The following is a 13,405-nucleotide window of genomic DNA, read 5'->3' as shown; positions in this document are numbered from 1 at the left end:
TCCTTAGTGGGTATGTTGTGCTCTAGAGGAGGAAGATATATAGGGGCAAGAAGAAACTGACAGATGTAATGCATTTGTCTCCAATGCCATATCAAGAGACTGATTCAATTTTATTATGAACAATCTTCATGTTTGCAACAATGATGAACTTGATCCAAATGATAGATTTGCAAAAATCAGATGATAGTTATCCATGCTCAATGAGAGATTTATACCTCTTGCACCACATGAACGCCTCCATTCAGTTGATGAGTCGATGGTGCCATATTTTGGACGACATGGGTGTAAATAGTTCATCAAAGTTTACTAACTCATCTTAAAAAATTATATTATGTCCAAATAATTTAAAGTGTTTTCATAATGGTATATATTTCAGGAAAACCAATTTGATATGGATATAAGTTCTGGTGCAGAGGTACCAGTGATGGATATCTAATATGGCTGTAAACTTATCAGGGAACTAGAACTTGCAGCAAAAAGTATAAGGGCAAGGATCTGGGGTATGGAGTTATATGTACATATGCTGGTCAGCTGCTGCACAATATTCCATACATACCGATTTTTCTTTGACAGCCTGTTTACCAGTGTTAAATTCTGCAAGATCTCAAGAAAAAAGGCACTGAAGCTACTGGGACAATCCGCCAGAACAGAATACCTGAAAGCTGCGTTCTTTTCCACCAGAAAAATTCAGGAAGGAGAAAAAGAGGAACGCACGAGTCCTGTTCAGATAAAAATTCTGGCAAAAGTCTGAACGTATACTTTAAAATGTTATGCTCTGAAATAAATCAACATGCTAATTAACTTTCTTTTGTTTCAGGAATATCAATTCTCACGTGGAATGATAACAGTGTCATTACTTTGGCTACCAATTACAACCAGGCTCTGCCACCAAGACAGGTAGGCCGATTCTCCAGGGAGAAGAAACAGAAAGTGTCAGTGCCTCGACCTAAACTGTTCCAAGCATATAATAATCATATGGGTGGCATAGATTGCACAGTCAAAATATATCCTTATATAGAACATACATACAAAGAAAAAAGTGGTATTTTCCTATAATAGCACATCTAATCAACGTTACTGAACAAAATGCTTGTAATCTGTTCAGGCGAAATGAGGGGCCAATTGATCATCGTCTCACATTTACGTGCCGTATTGCCACTGCCGTACTTAACGAAAATAAGAGGATTGTCCAAAGCAGAGAACAACATTCCAGAGTAAATGAAATAGAATCACGCTGTGATGGGAAAGAACATTATGTTGGTGATTTACCAGTAGATGGCAAAACAAACAAGAAAATACAACTGCAATGCAGAATGTCCAAGAAGAAGATCACCACTAAGTGTCTCAAGGGTGAATTGGCTCTCTATGTTTCATGTTTTCTGCCTTCCCATACAAAATTGTAGTTGATGTAATATTGTTGAAAATGTAGTCATATTATCCTGCCATCCTTCCAGAAGGAAGACCTATTGTGAGTAGACTATAATGTAGCTGTTGTAAAATCTGTTTTCCATGTTTGTAACAACAAAAGCTAATAAAGTATTAGAATGTATACAAAAATTTTTAATATTTTTTCTTCAGGACTAGCTGGGTTAAAGTACTTTTAACACACACATAATAACTGACAGTAAACTATGAAGTATTACAAAAATACTAACCTTGATCTAAGCCTTCCACTGTGGCCTTATCTTTCTCATCATCTACTCCAACATATACTGGTTCTTTCTTTAAGGCTAATTTTGTGAGTGCTTCTGTCTTTGCAGTTGTTGTAGCACTGAAAAGCATAGTCTGTCTGCGCTCTGTCGAAAAAAGTAAAGATATTTTCTTTTTCTCTTAACTCCAAATAGTATCTACTGGTCACATAAATACAAGTACTTTTACATACAGATTATCAATTATTGCAAACAAACTCTAAAGATTATGAAAACATAAGATTTGCTTACTTGGCAATAGATTGATAATCTGTTTCATTTCTTCCTCAAATCCGATGTCCAATATTCTATCAGCCTCATCTATTACGAGGCACTGTAGATTTTTATACAAGAAATCTGCAGTATTTTGAAGATGATCCAATAATCTCCCAGGTGTTGCCACAATGATGTTGATACCTAAAAGGGTAAGTAATAGTTTCCAAAAATAAATTCCACAGCCACAATATAGCCTTTAAAAAAAAAAAAAAAAAAAGCACAAAAATTTACATGCATAGCAAGTACTTCACCTTTTGCAAGTTTTTGGGCTTCAGTCTGTCTATTGGCACCACCCATTAACAAACCATAGGTATGGTGGTGGTACTTCATAAGTTCCTTTAAGACACCAAATGTCTGCATGGACAATTCCCTCGTTGGAGATATGATTATGCAACCTGTGCCTAGAATGATTCAAATAAAACAAAACTGAGATTTTCATACACTCTAAAACCTTAGTGTAACATAGCCACATCCTGTAGATGGCACAGTGAGTTGCACAAATGCACAACAAAATGATGTCTACACATTCAAGCTTTCACCTTCCTATAATGTGAAAACAATAAAACACACATAAGCAGAACTAGCACACACATGACTGTCTGGCTGCTGAGGTCGGACAGCGCTTAAAAGCTGTGACTGATGGGAAAGCAATCTGTGTGTGGAGAGGTTATGGAGGAGACTGGGGCGAGGAGAGGGAGGGATAGCAGGATCATGGCAGGGGAAGATGTAGTGCTGCTTGTGGGAGCATGCAGTGATGTGGTGGTGACAGGGTAGGGCGTCAGGGGGTTTGAGAGGGGAAGGAGTAGTGGGCATGTTGATGAAATAGCGGTTTTTTAGTGCTGGAGTGGGAGCAGGGAAGGGCATAGGTAAGCAAAGGACAGGGACTAGTGACTTTTGAGGCCAGGGTGGTTATAAGAACATAGGATATGTTGCAGGGAGAGATTGCACAGGTTGCTTTAGCAATCTATCCTTTCCATAACATTATCATTATTCTATCCCGGATTTTCCGCTGTTTGGTAACTGCATCGTGGATACATATGTTATACCTGGATCTGAATAACAAAGTGATTGACAGCGAAGAACAGCTAAGCACAGAAGGGCAAAATTTTGTTGGTTCACCAGTGTGTGAGTGAGTGTGTGTGTGTGTGTGTGTGTGTGTGTGTGTGTGTGTGTGTGCATACAATATGGCTCTAGCAGCAACAGCTGTGTCGGTCCGTACTGACTATTTTCTCAGGCTCCGTGTTAATGTACAGTACAGAGTTTCCTTTACAGGACACTAATCCTTCTCGATTAAAAAATGCATTCCTTTGTACAAAATTATACTGTTTTCCTATTATTTTTATACCTCAACAAAAGTAACAGGGCTTGCATTGTCTTTTATAATAATCTTGATTTACGTTTGGTTGGCACATTCAATATGAAAGGTGTGCTCAAATGAATCTGAATCCTTTATGCGAGTTCAAGAACTAATGACATTATCAATAAGCATTGCAATTGCACCCCTTTCAACGTGGGTTTGGACAACGTGAACAGGGCTTTGCCTGTAAAGCTGTTTTATCAAAAACAACTGCAAAATCAGGAAAACATGAAATTGCTACTCATTGTAAAGATAACATGGTGAGTTGCAGACAGGCACAATGAAATACAATGACATAACCTTCAATAATATAAAATTCTTTGATTGAAATTAATAGCTAAATATCTGGCAAGTAGTTACACAGGAATGTTTTAGTAAGTGTGTTTATCAACTGTACATTCCATAATACCGTGAATTTGGTCTAAAAAATTGTAAATAGCAAAGTAACCATTCCTACTTTTGTTCTCACTGTAGTTTCCTTACAGATTGCTATCTCTAAACCCCAACCTCACAAAAATCGCAACCCCCCCCCCCCCCTCTCTCTCTCTCTCTCTCTCTCTCTCTCTCTCTGGATCTTGTAACCCAATACTCAGCCACTGTCAGGTATTCCAACTCTGTTGCCCTCACCTTTATACTTTACAACCACAATGTTTCCTGTTGAATCATAAATCACACACACATGTGCATGTGTGGAGGCTACATCAGAAAATATTGCATTATCTGTTTCTGATGTGATCAGAGAACTCATTCTGCTTTAGCAGTGCAATAAACAGAGAAGTTCATATAAATGTGACATGACCGTGCATAACTGTGAACAACATTGATACAGTTCCAGTCATAACACTGAATTTACAAATTTGTTCAATGTGAACATGTGAGTAGAGTGTAAGTATAGGGTGATCAAATGAGGTAATGCAATGGTTAGCACACTAGATTCACATCTGAACAATGGTCCCGATACCTATGCACATTTCCTGATTTATGTTTTCTGCAATTTCCCTAAATCACTTATAGCAAGTTCCAGGATGTCTCCTTTGAAAGGGCACAGATGATTCTGTTCCACATCCTTTTATAATCAATCAAAGTCTGTGTTCGCTATCTAATGACTACGTTGTTGACGGGACATTAAACTCTGATCTTCTTTCTTCCTTTTTGTACCTGTTGTTGTAGGAAAGAAGAAAACTACAGCTTTAGCTGGAATAGAGCGTAATGTGAGACGATCAGTTCCATGCTTGAACACAGGTGGGAGAAGACAGTTATGTGCAGCAAACTACTGTTCTGCAAGTAATTATTTTGACGACCTTACTATCCCATAAGCCATGTGTCGAGCCTACCAGTCTCTCTCTACCTCTACCTCTACCACCACCACCCTCATTCATCTGTTGCATGTAGAGAATTTTGAACGTACACTGATCAGCCAGAACATTAATACCACCAACCTACTATTGATACAAACCCGTCCAGAAAACAGCAGGGTCACCTGGTGAGGAATGACTGCTAGTCAGGCAGGTGCATGGCATCAGCGAGAGTGCCGACCATTTGTAGAATGGGGAAGGCGCACAATCTGAGTTTGACGGAGGGCAGAATGTGATGGCCTGGAGACTCTACAATACCAGTTTGGAAATTGCATGACTTTTCAGGTATTTGAGAAGTGCTGTGTTGAGTGTCTTCAACACACAGTGAAATCAAAGTAAAACCAAATCCAGACATTGTGGGGTTGGGCGGACACCCCTCATTACAGATGTCTGACACCACATGTAGGGCAGGACTGGCTGAACATGACAGGTGGCAAGCTGACACAACTAACATCAGACTTTAATGCTGAGCAGAGTACAAGTGTGTCTGAATACAAACTGCACCACACTCCCTGATGATGTGCCTCCGCAGCAGATGACCCATGCATGTGTCAATGTCAACACCACAACATCGGCAACAACACCTGAAATGAGCACATGACCATCGGCACTGGATACTGGGGCAGTGGCAGAACATTGCATGGTCTTGTGAATCCCAATACCTTCCTCATCATGCCAATGGTAGGGCGCAAATCCGTCATATTCCAATGAAACAACTTCTTGACACCTGTACTGCAAGACAGAGACTAGCTGGTGGCAGCTCCTTTATGCTTTGGGGATCATTCATGTGGGCCTCTGTGGGTCCAACGGGTTTCCCAATGGCAATGGCATTTTTCAACAAGATAATTTGCCGTGTCACAAAACTAAGAGTGTGATGGAGTGATTCGAGGAACACAGTGGTGATTTCCAATTGAAGTGCTGCCCCCACCCCCTGACTCACCACATCTGCAACTGCTCAAACACATCTGGATGTGATTGAATGTGGCATCAGAGCTCATTGACACCCTCCCCAGAATTTACGGAAGTTAGGTGAATTACATGTGCAGATGTGGTGCCAACTCCCCAGCGACCTACCAGGGGCTCATTGCTTCCATGCCACGATGTGTTGCTGCTGTTATCCGTGCCAAAGGTGGACATATAGGCTATTAGGTAGGTATTCATAATGTTCTGGCTGATCACTGTAACTTCATTTGCAAATGTTTGCCAATTTGCATTGGAAGTGTCACAGTTGAAAACTGACATTATTGATTTTATTTTTGGTTTAAAATCTGAATTGCCCAGTAGCTGGATCATAATAACAAAGTGATTGAAGTCTACCTGTTTACAGGGGTGCTACTACAGCAACAACCAAACACAGAACATGCTTGGTCATGCGTTCTGTTCTGCTTGTTTTACGAAGCTTGCAACGGAAGTGTGCAGAAAAATGTGATAGGAAGACAGAAAATGTAGCAATCTGTTCATGTTTTGTGTGGTTAGAAACATGGGTGCGGGTATATTTCATGAAGAAGAGAGAGAATTTTGTGAATCTACTGCCTCCAACAAAAGTAGTCAAAACAATTGCAGATGTCTCGAAGATTTATAAAAATACTGTTGTGAAAGTTTACAAGAAAAAATACTGTGCAGAACAGGAAAGGGTAGTACACCTAAGTCATGGACATATGGTAAAAAGAGGAGAACAGAACAGAAAATAATGAACTAACCAACAAGATTGTGTTCATTGTCACACTTACAGATAGAACAAGAGGAAATAACATCCAGCTATAATAAAAGATAAAAGAACCTATGCATTACTCTTCACGGGGGATAATTATTCAGTGACAGCAAGAAATCTGCAACAGTTGTCAGAATGCTCAGTTTTAGATACAGGGTGATTATAATGAGCAATTGTGGGACGGTGGAACTTTGTGGGAACATTTGTAAGGACATGTGGAAAGGAACTAACAAATAAACCATTGAAAGAAGCACTTATTAATTTCCACATGAAAGGTTAAAATTTATTAACTGCATACCACATTTGCATTCCACGTTACTTACCTTGCTAAATGTGATGACCATATGCAGCCACCACACACTGGACCAAACTAAAGATTGCTCTACTGCTGCCCAAAACATCTCTGGTGGGATGTTGGCAACCTTCCTCACTATGCTTTTCTTCAGCCTCCAGCATGTATTAGTGTCCTATCGATAAACCCTATACTTCAGGTAATCCCACAGCCAGAAATCACACGGAGTCAAATCTGGTGTTCTTGATGGCCACAGAGTTTGGGACAATACGTAATTTGAATGTCCAAATCATGTCCTTTAGCACCAATGCAAAAAGACTGCCTCTCTGTATTCTTTAAATGCATTGATACTCTTGTAGAGGAGCAGTACTATTGTTGTTCTTTTTAGTAAACTCAAACAATGGAAACTCCAATTTGGAACATCAACAAGATAAGGAAAAGAGAGATTGCAATTATCCATAAAGATGACACGAGTTGCAGACAAGCACAATGAAAAGATTGTTAAGATTTAGCTTTTGGCCAAGGCCTTCTCCAGAAAAGAAAAGACGACACACACACACACACACACACACACACACACACCAAATGCACACATGATCACCATCTCCAGCAGCTCAGTCGGAGGTGTCCTTGCTTACTTGCGTGGCTGAATGTGTGTGTGTTTGTGTGTGTGTGTGTGTGTGTGTGTGTGTGTGTTACAGCTGATGGATCATGACATAATGGGCAGATGAGAGTTAGCTTACAGCACCATCACAACTATGACAATAAAGGCTAGAGAGTAGTGATAGCACATGGGGGGGGGTATCCTAAAATAAAGGGACAAAGCAATCAGCAAAATTAAGGAAGGTATAATCATCAATATTGTCTTGCATTGTATTTTGTCTCTATCTTGTCTGACTCTTCTGTACCTCTACACGAAGAGAAAACAACAAATATAAGCCAAATTATTCAGGCTACCACTGTTATCACAACCCTTCTAAATGAGTTTGCTCAACTCTGTTAAATCATTAATTACATATGCTCTTCATACAGGGTGAAACTTATTGAACTATATGAAAAGAAACGCAAATTAGTTATATTTGGATTTATGTTATAATATGCTTGATACACCTGCCATCATTGGCAATGATATGGCACTGACGAACAGCAAAATTCTGCATGTCCCGTTGAAGTGTCTGAACATCAATGCTGTTGATGACCTCCTGTATGGCTGTCTTCAGCTCGACAATGGTTTTGTCATTATTGCTGTACGCCTAATCTTTAATATAGCCCACAAAAAAGAGTCACAAGTGTTTAGATCTGGAGAATATGGAGACCAATCAACGCCCATGCCAGTGGCCTCTGGGCACTGCAGAACCAGAATGCGGTACCCAAAATGATCCTCCAGGACATCAAACACTCTCCTGCTTCGATGGGGTCGAGCTCAGTCTTGTATGAAACACATCTTGTCAAAATCAGGGTCATTTTGTATAATGGGGATGAAATCATCATCCAAAACCTTCATACCGTTCGGTAGTCACCGTACCAACAAGGAATATTGCACCATTTATTCTGTGGCTGGATTTACACACCGTACACACACTGGGGGTTAAGAGCCTTCTTGATCATGAAATGTGGATTCTCAGTCCATCAATGGGGCAAATTTTGCTGATGAGTAACCCATCCTATTGACAGTGGGCTTCGTTACTAAACCATAACATACTGTGCATACCAATTCCCATCATGCCCAGTTGCCAACCATACAGTTTGAACATCCTAATGCAAACCATACAGAAGTTACGATGATTTTATTTCATGCAGTTCAATAATTGTCACCCTGTACATAGTCAATTTGCTGTGTTAGCGATTATTTAATGGGGGAGAAACCTTTACTTATATTACCTCATAGTGACAACAATAACTGGCTAAAACTAATGAGGAAAACTGAAAGAAGAAAGGCAAGGAAAATGCTCTGCTACATGTTACCTGGACCATATTAAATGTCACATATTCTTACCATTCCGGGGCATGAAGTGCAATTTGTATATTAGTTCCACTGCTGGCACAAGAAAGGCGAGAGTTTTCCCAGAACCAGTTTTAGCTGAACCAACCATGTCCCTGCCCTCCAAAAGAGGGGGAATTGCTCGTGACTGGATCTCTGTCATTGTAGTGAATCCCATGTCTGCAATTGCTTTCAAGGTGTTCTCACAGACCTTATCAGCCAATGACTCAAATGTTCTGTTGCTCAGTATCTCCAACGCAATCCCTGAACCTGGCACTGCAAGGAAAGAACATATTTGTGAGAATTAATTATCAAAAAAGTGCCTTATACAACAACAACAGCCAGTACAATACTTTTATCTTTATTTTTACATGGCACTCAATAAAATCCAAGGAACAATATAGTTTCAAAGGCAAAATTCATTACTCAGTTTGTACGATTGTTATATGGTCTATGAACAAATGTAGATTTCGGCAAAGTTGCATCATCACAAGATACATACATAAAACCTAAACTAAATTCCATCCGAAAAGGCCTCCGTTACAGATCAACCACCATGTCATCCTCAGCCGAAAGGAAGCAGATGTAGTGGGGCATGTGATCAGTACACTGCTCTCCTGGCTGTTGTCAGTTTCCATGGCTAGAGCCACTACTTCTCCCTCTGGCCGCACAGAGGCTGAGTGCACCCCACTTGCTAACAGTGCGCAGCAGGCCTGGACAGTCACCCATCTAAGTGCTAGCCCAGCCTGAAAGAGCTTAACTTTGGTTATCGGAAGGGAACTGGTGTTACCATTGTGCAAGGGCGATACGGCAAGAAAGAAAATTTGTGCTAAGTAATAACAGTGTCTACTATTCAAGTGATTAGTTCATGCATCACTTTTCTTAGAATTGGCTACTTTTACCCCATCCGCTGCCACACACAGTGATGTATGTTACACCGACAGGCCAGGCTATGGCTTCAGGTGTGAGGCTCTGCAGTGGCCACCGGTAGGTGCACAGCGCCAGGCATGAAACTGTGCTGTGGCCAGCGGCTGCCTCATGTCAGTATGTCAGTCAACGTGATAAAAGCTACTGTTCGTCAGAAAAGGATCCTTGTTCCTTTTTAAAGTTTCACATTTTATGCACCTTCTATTCTGTAGTCAGTGCATGGAAAAGAAGATGTGGAGCTGATGTCCATCTCTGGCATTTATTGAGGTTTAAGATTAGTATCTCTAAACACCAATTTACATCTATATACATAATCTGTAAACCACTGTGAAAAGCATGCCAGAGGATTCTTACCATTGTACCACATTTTATGGTTTCTTCCTGGCCCAGCTGTGTACAGAGCACAGGAAAGCAAATGCTTAATGCCTTTGTACTAATCATGTCTTCACAGTCACTGCAGAGTAATATGTAAGTTGATGAAGTATTTTTTGTATACTCTCCATCCAATATAGGCTCTTGATGATGTTTGGTTTGCAGAGCACTCAACTGTTCAATCATCAGCGCCCGAACAAAGTCCCAATTTTTACACAGTATAATTTTTTTACACAGTCCAATCTAGCCATTGCCATGAATGATGATGATGATGAAATAACACAAACACCCAGTCCTCAGACAGAGAAAATCCCCAACCAGGTTGGGAATTGAACCTGGGACCTGGTGATCCACAGGCAGCAATGCTAACCCCTAGACCACAAACTGTGAACATATGCTTTTGAGACTTTGTAAATAATCTTTTGCAGGATAATTGCCTGTAGTCTTCGACCGTCTGTTAATTCAGCTTTTTATTCATTTCCGTGATGCTCTCTCGTGAGAGAAAGAAATCTGTGATCCTTCATGCTCCCCTTCTTAAAATACAGTCAATAGTGTATGGTTTTTCTGTGTAATCAATGGGTACCAGGACACCAAATTTGGTGCCAGCAACAGCCTTTACATGTGACCAGGATTCTTTGGGTTTTGTGAGACATTCTGATAAAAGTCTGGTACGAAAGTCATTGAAGGTTTTACACAGTCGTTTTGATAGACAAATTTCTTTCAGCCTCCCTTCATCTACAGCTGTATGCTTTCTTACACATCTATTATGCTGTTATCACCGCTTCTTTGGAAGCTTCTTTATAGTGAATGTTTAACTCCAACAGTCCCTTCCATTATGAACAGTTCTAATGTTTGGTGAACTACTATTTAAATTTAACCCACAGAACCTCTAAATGCTCCTATCCAGACAACACTTAAAAGAGTTCCTAACTGGGATGGGACACTACAGCATCTTTATCTAATTTGTTGAACATTACATCTTTCTATTTGTTTTAGTTGCCCTTTGCATTTTAGTAATCATTGTTTCTACAACTGCCACATGGCTAATGATACCAATTTCAATGCAGACTCCATCAAAAAGGTATGATCTACCTATTGTCATCAGTTCTTAGCTAAGTTATTTCCACAACAAGTACGAATTTGAACTATTTGTTCCAAGCAGTTTTCAGAGAAAATATTTAGTATTATTCCACAGGATGTTTTGTCACACCCACACCTTACATAATTAAAATTGTCACCATCAATTGTTGTATGTTGAAAGTCTCCTCCAATAATGACAATATGGTTTGGGAAACATGTAATGGTGAGTTGAGGCTTTGTTTATGATGTTTCTGTTTACATCTGGGGTGAGTTCTGTGGTCAATAGGATGATTAAATTATGAGTTTATGCTCATTCTTGACACTGAATCTTACCCAATCAATCTCCAGTCAGTTTCAATTTCTATCTCAGGGGGTCTGAATTTATAATGCACAGCAACAGATGCACCACTTTCATTTCCAATTAGCATATCCTTTCAATATACACTTCCATTTTCCCCCCAAAATTTCACTGTTGTCAATCTTTGACTCTTGCCCAATTTCTGTACATAGTCTTATATGAGCATCACTGTCTTTTTTAGGATTGTTTTGAACTCTAGAACTTTGCTGTGAATGCTCTGACAAGTGATCAGCTGGATTTTGATCCTGTCACCCGTGGGGATCATTGCTTCGGGTCTTACACAAATGCTTACTACAATTCCCCCCCCCCCCCCCCACCCCATCAGCCACCAGACTGGTCTGATTCACTCTACTACAACCTCTACTCTTGTGCCAATCTCTTCATCTCTGAGTAGCATTTATATTTGACTGTTTGTTATATATATTCCAATCTGTATCTCCTCCTACAGTGTCCACTCTCCACAGTTCCATTTCTAGAACCAAGGAAGTTATTCCCTGATGTTTTAGTACGTTTTCTATCACTCTTTCCCTTCTTGCTGTCAGCTTTTTCCACATACCTCTTTCCTCACTGATTCGCCGAGCACCTCCGCATTTGTATGATCTCAGACTTGGCCCATGAATCAACTGTTTGTGCAGTTGTCACGGTCCAACCAGGTGCAGTTGTTTTTCTAACAATATTTTGACAGTGTACCTCACCATCAGCTTCAGGTTATATCTGTAGACTGAATGCCTTTGCTACATCCCACCTCCTTTCTACTTTTATCACCCCCCCCCCCTCTCCCCCCAACCTTTCCTCCACTGCCAGTTGCACACTCTGGTCCCTCAGCAATCCTGTGGCCTGTGACATGCGGAAGTCACACTCAGCCAATGCTATAGTTTTAGTTGGCTGAATGGTGGGTGCCAAGCATTGTTGAGAGTGAACCCAGCATCTCTGTTGATAATCCCATCAGCCACTTGCACTTCAATAGCCTCCTCCAGAACACAGCCCCAAAACGGCGAGGTCTGTTTCTTCGTACTTCATGGAGTCCCCTGCATACAATGATAATGGCATATCAGCCATAAGACAGCAAAATTGCCACAGTCCTGGCTTGATGTAACATTAAATGTGTTTTCCGTCCACCTCCAAAAACACTTGCCCAATTAGGTACAACAAAAGATGTGTTGGGACCCAAAACCAGATGTTTACTTAATTCCATGTATGAGGGTTGGAACTTAAATAGTGGCAACTATTTACTTACAACCGATACAAAGAGTTACATGCTTGCACCTGATACTGTCCTTCAAAATAGTCACCAGCATTGTGTCAAACCTGTTGCCAGTGATGTGGAAGGTGTAGTATACCGTTAGAGCCTGTTCTGTTGACGGTGCAAATGAAGCGGTCTACTGCCTGTCGAATCTCTGGAACAGTTCTGAAGCAAATGCCACAAAGTGGTTCCTTCAACTTCGGAAGCAAATCAAAGTCACAAGGACTTAAGCCCGGGGAGCATGGTGGATGGTATAGTACTTCCCAGTCCCATTGACCGAACAGAGCAGCCACAGCTTGCACTGTATGCGCCCGTGCACTGTCATGCAAAATGATCGGTGGGTTGCGCAGAAAGTGCCGCCTCTTCTTTCACAAAGCTGGTCACAGGTTATGCTCCAAAAACAAACAGTAATACTGTGCATTGGCAGTTTGCTGTGGAGAAACATAATGCGTTTGGATAACATTATCACAGTTCTACATGAGAATCACCATACTGGGGCTCTGACGCACTTTCAACTTTCGCGGCAACACATAATGACATCATTCGTTGGACTGGTGTTTCAGTTTTGGCTCATACAATGTGGTCCATGTCTCATCCAGTGTTACAATATGGCATAAGAAAGACTCTCCTTCACGCTCAAAGTGCTCCAAGTACATCTGAGCATTTCCGTCAAGTCATGCGGACTCATCGTGGTACAATTTTTTGCATGCCCAGGCATTGAGGATGCTTCCACAATGGGAAAAGATGATGGACGTGTCACCTGCT

At 40.7% G+C, this 13,405-nt stretch overlaps 1 protein-coding gene across 1 annotated transcript in view; it reads right to left on the bottom strand.

The window, feature by feature from the left end:
* The window catches only part of LOC126266702 (probable ATP-dependent RNA helicase pitchoune), a 54,031-nt gene that overhangs the window by 30,533 nt on the left and 10,093 nt on the right, over nt 1-13,405 (bottom strand). Inside the window, exons 4-7 of the mRNA XM_049971148.1 lie at nt 8,676-8,936; nt 2,216-2,365; nt 1,941-2,105; nt 1,656-1,796 (exon numbers count right to left, since the gene is read on the bottom strand). Of these exons, the coding sequence (XP_049827105.1) occupies nt 1,656-1,796; nt 1,941-2,105; nt 2,216-2,365; nt 8,676-8,936 (717 nt within the window). The remainder of the gene's footprint in view (nt 1-1,655; nt 1,797-1,940; nt 2,106-2,215; nt 2,366-8,675; nt 8,937-13,405) is intronic.

The sequence above is a fragment of the Schistocerca gregaria genome, chromosome 1 (assembly GCF_023897955.1).
Source record: "Schistocerca gregaria isolate iqSchGreg1 chromosome 1, iqSchGreg1.2, whole genome shotgun sequence".
NCBI classification, from domain to species: Eukaryota; Metazoa; Arthropoda; class Insecta; order Orthoptera; family Acrididae; genus Schistocerca; species Schistocerca gregaria.
The sequence above is the reverse complement of the archived record's forward strand: the minus strand, read 5'-3'. Positions and strand labels throughout refer to the sequence as shown.